General features: G+C 39.0%; 2 protein-coding genes across 2 annotated transcripts; both read left to right on the forward strand.

Annotated features, from left to right (window-relative positions):
- The first annotated feature begins 1005 nt into the window (after positions 1–1005).
- On the forward strand, positions 1006–1362 carry LOC106314964. Its single transcript, XM_013752756.1, has one exon. The coding sequence runs from the start codon at positions 1006–1008 to the stop codon at positions 1360–1362; it is 357 nt and encodes a 118-aa protein (XP_013608210.1).
- Positions 1363–3523: 2161 nt separating this feature from the next.
- Positions 3524–4717, forward strand: LOC106317391. Its single transcript, XM_013755217.1, has one exon. It carries the CDS (start codon positions 3644–3646, stop codon positions 4619–4621), a length of 978 nt encoding a protein of 325 aa, XP_013610671.1. The 5' UTR covers positions 3524–3643; the 3' UTR covers positions 4622–4717.
- The last annotated feature ends 3670 nt before the right edge of the window (positions 4718–8387 follow it).

Here is an 8387-nt window from a genome sequence, read left to right on the forward strand (position 1 = left end):
GCAGTTTTAGACAAAGGCGTTGGATACTTAGTGGGGAATGGAAACGATATCAGAGCTTGGTCAGACCCTTGGCTCTCCACGATAAAACCATTTGTGCCTACCCACAACACAGAAAGTAGAGAAATCGCGAGATCAGAGCTAAAATCGAATCATACCTGAAATTGTAGAGAAATGAAGAAGGGAATCGATGGGAGGGAAGAGAGAATCGTATGGATTGATGAACACAAGAACAGTAGACGAAGAGAAATCTGGGAGGAGAAAGTCGTTGGTTGCAGAAAGAATCGCGAGAGAGAAGAAAAGAATCGGGAAAAATTATTTCTGATTGATTTTTTCCCAAATTCTCTAAACCCTAGAAATTAAATTTTTGGGTCAGCCCAACACCCATTTGGTTTGGACCAGTTAACCCATGGGCAAAGTGGGTCTTTAACCCAATTGGACCATTAATTATTTGGGTATGACCATCACCCACCCATGTTTGTTTGGAATGGGTTAGCCCATGGGTGGCCCAACCAGTTGACACCCCTACCAGTGGGATCTCTCCTCGCCACAAGAGGCGTGTAATCTGAGATAAATTGTAAAAGATGCGGTGAAGCTGAATCTATTGCACATCTATTCCTTGAATGTCCATTTGCAGAGAACCTCTGGGAGAAGGCTCCAATTGTGCAGCTTGGTGTAGCTGGCCAGATTAATGAATCTATGAAGGAATGGTTGTCAAGGGTGGTGAACTTTAAAGCTCTCCCACCGATAGGATTAAGTTCCTCACCCTTGATCCCTTGGTTCCTTTGGAACTTATGGACAGCAAGAAATAAACTGGTCTTTGAAGGAACGTTGTTTCAGGTGGAAGACATTATTTCGAAGACAGTAGTGGAAGCCAAAGATTGAGAGTTAGCAAACTGCACCCTAGAAAAGAAACAGAAGCCCAACCCAGGAGCAAGGAACGTTCTTGTTAATGCTCCTTCTTGCTGGACGGATGGAGCGTTGCAGGAAAGCACAAGAATTGGAGGTATGGGGTGGATCATAAAGAACGAGACAGGTGGAGTGCTCTGTCGGGGATCTGCTAATCGACCTTTTGTCTGCTCGGCCTTAATGGCGGAAGCTCTGGCCATTCGTGAAGCCCTCTCAAAAGCAAAAGACCTCAACCTTCGAAGTCTACAACTATTCTCGGACTCGCAAGTCCTCGTATCTGCTCTGTGTTCAGAGCTGGAAGTGAATGAGATTGCAGGTGTCTTACATGACATTAGGAACCTTGCCACTCTCTTCTGTCCTTTATCTTTTCGTTTTATCCCTCGACTTGAAAATCGTCAAGCTGATGCTTTGGCTAGTTCAGGTGTTGAATGCTTTAATGTTGTTAATGTTGTGTAAGAACCTTTTGGTTGAAGTAAGAAATGCTTGGTTTGACAAAAAAAAAAAAAAAATAGTGGTAAAACAGAAAATCCTATATAACTGCTACTAGTAACTAACTCAAAATGCAACTCTGTTAATATAAGTCGCTCTTCTTCTTCTTTCTTTTGTTCGCTTCATCCCCAAGAAACAACCACTTCTTCTTCCTTCTGTCGATTAAGTTTCATTATGGCTGATGATTATCAGGGACGAACTCAGGGGAGCAGGAGACGAGCTGATACTCTTACGTTATCTGAAGCCGATGATCGAAAACGGAGCATCCTGGCCACAACACTTCGCCGAAGACGCAGACGTGTTCAACAAGAATCCAAGCACAGTATCCAACACTTCTTCGTGATCGTTAAACCCCGAACAGACACGTGTTGTAAAACCGACGGATGTGAGTATGGTAGCTGGATGATTATGGTACGTGATAAACTGATCAAGAACGAGGAGACAGGGAAGCTTCTAGGGTTCAAGAAGATTCTCAAGTTCTGCGTAAAGAAGACGACGAGAGGCAGAGAGTACAAGAGAAGCTGGGTTATGGAAGAGTATAGACTTCCGAGTAAATGGAACCCTAAGCAAGATCCCGTGATCTGATTTGTCCCCCCTAATAAGCGGGCCCTGGATATACACATGTTTCTCATAAACGCAATATATGTAAAAAAAAAACATGATCTGATTTGTGTCTATCATAAACATAGTGCAGGCAAAATCTTCGTGGAAATATATATATGTTTATAAAAAAAAATTAAGTTGTAAAATTTTATATCCACTTGTTGCTTTCGTGTGTTCATCGTATTATATAAGAAAGATAAGCAAACTCAAATAGTTTAATCATAATGTAACAAACACCAAAAACAAAACAAACAAAAGACAGACGAGTTTAAAATTACACGTTAATATATTATTTCTCATTTTTAATTGAAATAAAGAATTATGATTTGCTTGTCACATGAAAATCAAAAATTGATGATATGTTTCGTGACTTGAGCACAAAGATTTTCATGAAAGATCTAGATGAACTTGTACCAAGACTTACATCCAAACTATTCACAATTTATAATGCTTCCATCACTTTGGATGCAATGGTATGTTCAAATCAAAAATGAAGTGGATCACAAAATGCATGTTTAATAGAAAGGTAAGAAGTAGGTAAAAGAAAACTTGCATCACAAAGAGATCAATTGCATGGATCCTACGATCACCGTTGCATGGTGCAAACATCATGGAGTACTTATTGAAAAGTTAAAAATCTTGTTATAAACACAACTTTTTCTTCTTGTAAACTAATTTAAAAATGTTTCTTGTTTTAGGTATTCAACACATCTCTTGTGGTTAAATTTGGTTGGGCAAAGGATGCAGAACAAGATTAAATGATTATTTTCATAAAGGTTGGGAACCTCCATGCTTTAGAGCATAAGCCACTTACATTTCAGCATAAGCTTGTTCAGCTCAAGGAAAAACTTTTGAAAATAATTTGCAAAGTTAAAAACTTTGAAATGATAATCTCTCAACGTTTTGAGAGACAAAGTTGACCGTTACTTAACTTGTTTGAATAATATATTAACAGATTATTTTTACGAACGTTGGGAACACCCATGTTTTGTACATAAGTCATTGACATTTCATTATAAGTTGATATTGTTTTTTTTTTAATAGGGAGCTTCAAGTGTTTCTGCCATGGCTGTTGTTTTGTATTGGGAGAAGAATCAGGTAAGATTAGTAGAGAGAAAGAGAATGGTGTCTATAATGTTGATTGTTTGAATTTGTTGCTTTGGAGTGTAATTTATAATGACCAGTAGTATATTGGCGTGTCTCTGTTGTATTATGTGAAATCTGATTTTTGGGGAAACCGTGCAAAAGTTTCTGGTAAATATTAGTATTTGTGTTATCTTGAAAATTGTAATCGATTATTTTTATTATTATTTGGTTTTGTTCAATTTTTTTCCTAATTATTATGTAATACTGATATATGTTTAAAAATAAAATAAAAACTATGGACAAATGTAAAAGTATCCGTAGAAATAGAGGATAGTTGCGAAATATAGATTGAGAGGCAATCAGTGGTAAACAGAAAATTATATATAACTGTTAGTAGTAACTAACTGAACTCTATTAACATCACTCGCTCTTACGCTCTTCTTCTTCCTTTTCTTCGCTTCATCCCCAAAGAAAACAACCACTTATTCTTCCCTCCTTTTCTTTGCTTCATCCCCAAGAAACAACCGCTTCTTCCTCCTTCTTTCGATTAAGTTTCACTATGGCTGCTGCTGCTGATGATTATTTAGAGATCAAAGACGAGCTGATGGGAGCAGGAGACGAGCTGATGCTCTTACGTTATCTGAAGCCGATGATCGACGACGGAGCATCCTGGCCTCAACACTTCGCCGAAGACGCAGACGTGTTCAACAAGAATCCAAGCAAGGAATTCAATCCTGAGAACACAGTCTTCGTGATCGTTAATCCTCGAACAGAGGCATGTGGTAAAACCGATGGATGTGACTATGGTAGCTGGAGGATCATGGCACGTGACAAACTGATCAAGAACGAGGAGACCGGGAAGCTTCTAGGGTTCAAGAAGATTCTCAAGTTCTGCGTAAAGAAGACGAAGAGAGCCAGAGAGTACAAGAGAAGCTGGGTTATGGAAGAGTACAGGCTTCTGAAACCTAATCAAGATCACGTGATTTGCAAGATTCGTCTTTTGTTCCAAACCGAAATAGGTTTCTTGCTATCCAAGCATTTCTCGTATTCGTCTGGTCCGCTTCCTGCAACACAGTCATTGCCAGCTTATGGATACGGTTTGCCTAACCCAGAAGACGAGGGTGCATATTATCTTCGGAGCTTGATCGGTCATGAAAACGAATGGCCTAGCTACGTTACCAACGACGTGTTCTGCATGCATCCATCGGCGCTTGTGGATCCTCATCGAGATCAGATGTTTGCAGAATCCGGAATCTGCATCTTCGCTAACCGGACAGAGGCTTCTGGTTATACCGATGGGTGTGATAGAGGTTGCTGGAGGATCATGCAGGGTGATAAACCCATCGCTTCGATCATGGAGGGTGAGACTTTTGGTTACAGGAGGGTTTTCAAGTTCTGCGAAGAGGATAAATACAGACACTTTTGTAATGTCAACGGAGATGCTGTGTTGCTGACTTGGATAATGGAAGAGTATAGGCTGGCCGACGAGGAGATGAAGGATAAAGTGTTGTGCGTTGTCAAGCTTCTTCGGAGGTAAATAGCCATTGATCATTGATCATTGATCATTGATTCAGGAGTCTGTGTGTGTGTGTGTGTTTTTTCTCCCTCTGTATTCTAACTATGATATAGTTTCTTAATTCTCTAGCTATTCAATTTGGTTTAGACACTTGTGGTTCCAATTTCTTTTACACACAAGAACGCTAATAGCATAAAGGCAACAATATTAGCAGCATCGTCACATTGATTTGTTTTTGCAAAGTTTTTTCTTCTGGCAACAAAAGTTTCACGAAACTATAAGAAGACACACCAGTAACGTACCTTGTGAAGTTTCACTACTTCTGTAATGGTTTTTGGAAGGTTGTTACTTTGTCGTTGATTGTTTGAGATTTGTTGCTCTGGAGTGTATTCTATAGTGTGTCGGGAGATGTGTACTAGTAATGAAACCATATACAAGTTTTTGGTTATTATTTGTGTTTTTGAAACTAGAAGTTTTACGAATAGCATATGAATCGGACTTTGGGTCGAAGTAAATGATATAATTTGATATACACTTGTGTCTCATAAACGCAATATATGTAAAATATATCATCTGATTTGTGTCAATCATAAACATAGTGTAGGCAAAATCTTAGTGAAAATATATATGTTTATACAAAAATCAATTGTAAATTCTATACAAATGTTGCTTTCGTGTGTTCATCGTCGTATACGAGAAAGATAAAGAAACTGAAATAGCTTAATTATAATGTAACAAACACCAAAAACAAAACATATGAGGATTACTATTACACGTTCAGGAGGCCAGAAAGCAAAATGAAACCTGGTTCATACCAGAATTATATTCTTATTAACAAAATGATTTTTTTTTCAAATGACTGAAATTTTGAATCCAAAAATCCGTACATCACTCTACTGCAAAGCCCAAACACTGTCAAATTAACTCTTAGTGATCCAAAAGTTTATTCACTAAACCACCTCTTTTTTTTTGGTCGGCCATATTAACGATCTGTAAAACCGTATTTTTTCGGAAAAAGCAAATGAAAACATATTCTAATCAAAAGACAACGGTTAAGCGATGTCAGGGAGTACATATACCACCAAAAAGAAGGCGAGTCAGAGCCGTGTGGCTAACTGATAATGGGCTTTCGATCTTACTATCAACCCACGTGTCTGCTCTCTATTACGAAGCTTTGATGTTGCCCTGGATTTTCCTCTTCTCTTACAAAAATAAATAATAATTGGTCAATGATCATGATATATATACTTCTCGTGTTAAGTAATCATGTCTCATTAGTTATATTTCTCCATTGGTCCCAGAATTGTCGATGAGGCCGACATATATACAAAACAAGATTGTCGTCGAGGCTAAAAAGATGAAGGAACACATGTGCTTTATGCAAGGGGATGATTGGTTGAGGCTGTAGATGTTTTGGACAATTAAAATTTAGTCTACAGCTATATATGTCAACCAATCGAGTTTTGATTTCCTTAAAAAACTCACAGCAAAAAAATCTCTGCAAAATCAAAATATGGCTGTAGAGAACTTTATTTCCAGAGCAAAAAATTAGTGCTTTAGAAATCTACAACAAGGAAAGCTACAACAAATAAATCTACAGATTAAATTCTACAGCAAAAAATATAAAGCTACAACACTTACCAATCATCCCCTAAATGCAAGAACTAACCCACAAATTAAATCACATATTACACCAGAGAATATCTCTACAAAAATATGTGTTATTACTAGTATTTTTTTAAAGTGAACTTACAAGTCTTTCTTTAAGCAGAACTCGAACAAGATCAAGACACTTCTTGACTTGCTCCCCTATCCTCACACATCCTAAGATCGAATACAAGATCTCTAGAACCTCTACCCCTTAGCCCTTAGTGTTATTCACTCGCTTACAAGCTTAGCGAACTCCACTCTTATGCTAAGAATACAATTCTCTCGACAACCCTAATCCACGGGTCGAGTATGACTATATATACAATACAACCAAGTCGGCTATCCACGCCTATCTACCCAATATTCACTATCTACCCAAATAAGGCATGTTTTCTAAAACCTCTTCAAAGTCTTTTAGAAACTTTCCATCATGAGATCTCCCTTCTCCAAGGTGAATCTCTTCAAACTTGCTCCCCAAGATATCTTCGTATTAACTTTGCATTGGTCCACAATCCATTCTTCAAGTTGCAATCTTTATCTTGACTTGTTCATCCGCACGTACACTTCTCTGTTGCAGACTCTGCTCCATTCGCTGCTGTACTTGCGTCTGTATCAGAACGTCTATCTGATCTTTGCATCTACAATCTCCCCCTTTTAGCTTTCGATGCCTCTAAAGTACCTTCACAGATCCGCTCAAACAACCACACACATTCGAACACATATATCCTGAATAATACGTGCATTAAAATCGAAATGAAGTTCAAAACATGCGAGTTCAAGAGTTAGAGATAAACATAAAACCAAAACAAAAAAACAACAACATTGTTTTATCTCTCACTCCCCCATAATTAAAAAACCGAGAAAACTAAAATTTTCTCCCCCATAATCTAGTTCTCCTGATCATCCTGCTGCTGCGGATTGTCTGCCTCTTCTTCTCCCCCTGCTTAAGAGCATACAGAGTTAAAACTCATAAAGATCAGAGCAAATAATGAACCAGATAGAAGACTTACTTGGGTACAACATGCTTGCAATCTGTCCTACGACACTCGTCAGAGTCTGCATCGCAGTTGCACGCTGTTGAATTGCTGCTGAAGCCGTATCTAGAGCCAGCTTTGCCTCTTCAGCATCTATCGGCTGTCCTGGAGCTGCAATAGATCTGAGATGAATGATCTTGAACTTTCCAGCAGACCGCGAAGACTGTCTTGGTGGCACATATCCAGAAGGATCAGTCCTTTCTGGTCGAGGAGTGCTTGGAGGTGGTCCAGAAGGAGGTGATGCAGTTGATGTTGATGCAGATTTTCCTTTCTTCTTGGCCTGCCTCTGAGCCTTCTTTTCGGCCTCTCGTGCTTCCTTTTGATTCTTGAGATATTCTTCTCCCAGACGAGGGTCCTTCTTGTATGGAATCACATGCACAAGTTTCTCTCTTGGTTTTCGTTGCACCATGTGCTGCATCTGAAGCACACTATAGATGGTACGTGGAAATATCAACCACCTCGTGTCCTTCTTTTCTCCCTCTTTTTGAATGACTCCGAGGTTAATAAATTGATTGTAGACCATCACTCCTATGTCAACATGGACTCCATGAAACATCTTATAGACAAGTTTTGCACGATCGATGGACGCCGCATTCTTGTTAGACGAAGGTACCCAGTTGTATGCTGCAAGAACCAGCAGCGCAACTTTACACGGAGACACGGAGCTTGTCGTGAGGTTCTTCATCTCCCGTGTTCCCTCGGCCAGGAAGTCAGCAAGCTCGTCACTATTAACTTCATCCATGGTTGCCTTTACTTCTACCTCCTCTCCTTCAAGTGGTGACACATCGAAGTATTGATCAATCATAGCTGGAGAAAGTTCATACTTCTGCCCTCATATTGTCACTATTGTTAGGGGATTTTTGTGTAGGATCTTTTAGAGTACTACAGAACGATGGATATGCTGGGTTTCGTATAGATTTTAGAAAAGTAAAAGAGATTATGACTTGAATAAGCGTTTATTAGATCAAACTAGAAGAGATTACAAAGTATTGAGTAAGAAACCCTAGTCTAGCCGTCTAATTCTAGCCTTCAAGTGTAAAAGAGTCGATCCCTTGTTCTAGGGCTTGGGTTCCCCTTATATTGTCGTCTATAGGTTGGTTGGA

This window comes from Brassica oleracea, chromosome C9, assembly GCF_000695525.1.
Source record: "Brassica oleracea var. oleracea cultivar TO1000 chromosome C9, BOL, whole genome shotgun sequence".
Taxonomy (NCBI): Eukaryota; Viridiplantae; Streptophyta; class Magnoliopsida; order Brassicales; family Brassicaceae; genus Brassica; species Brassica oleracea.

Coding starts and splice junctions, on each gene's coding strand:
- LOC106314964 (XM_013752756.1), top strand. CDS start 1,006: ATGGGGTGGATCATAAAGAACGAGACAGGTGGAGTGCTCTGTCGGGGA.
- LOC106317391 (XM_013755217.1), top strand. CDS start 3,644: ATGGCTGCTGCTGCTGATGATTATTTAGAGATCAAAGACGAGCTGATG.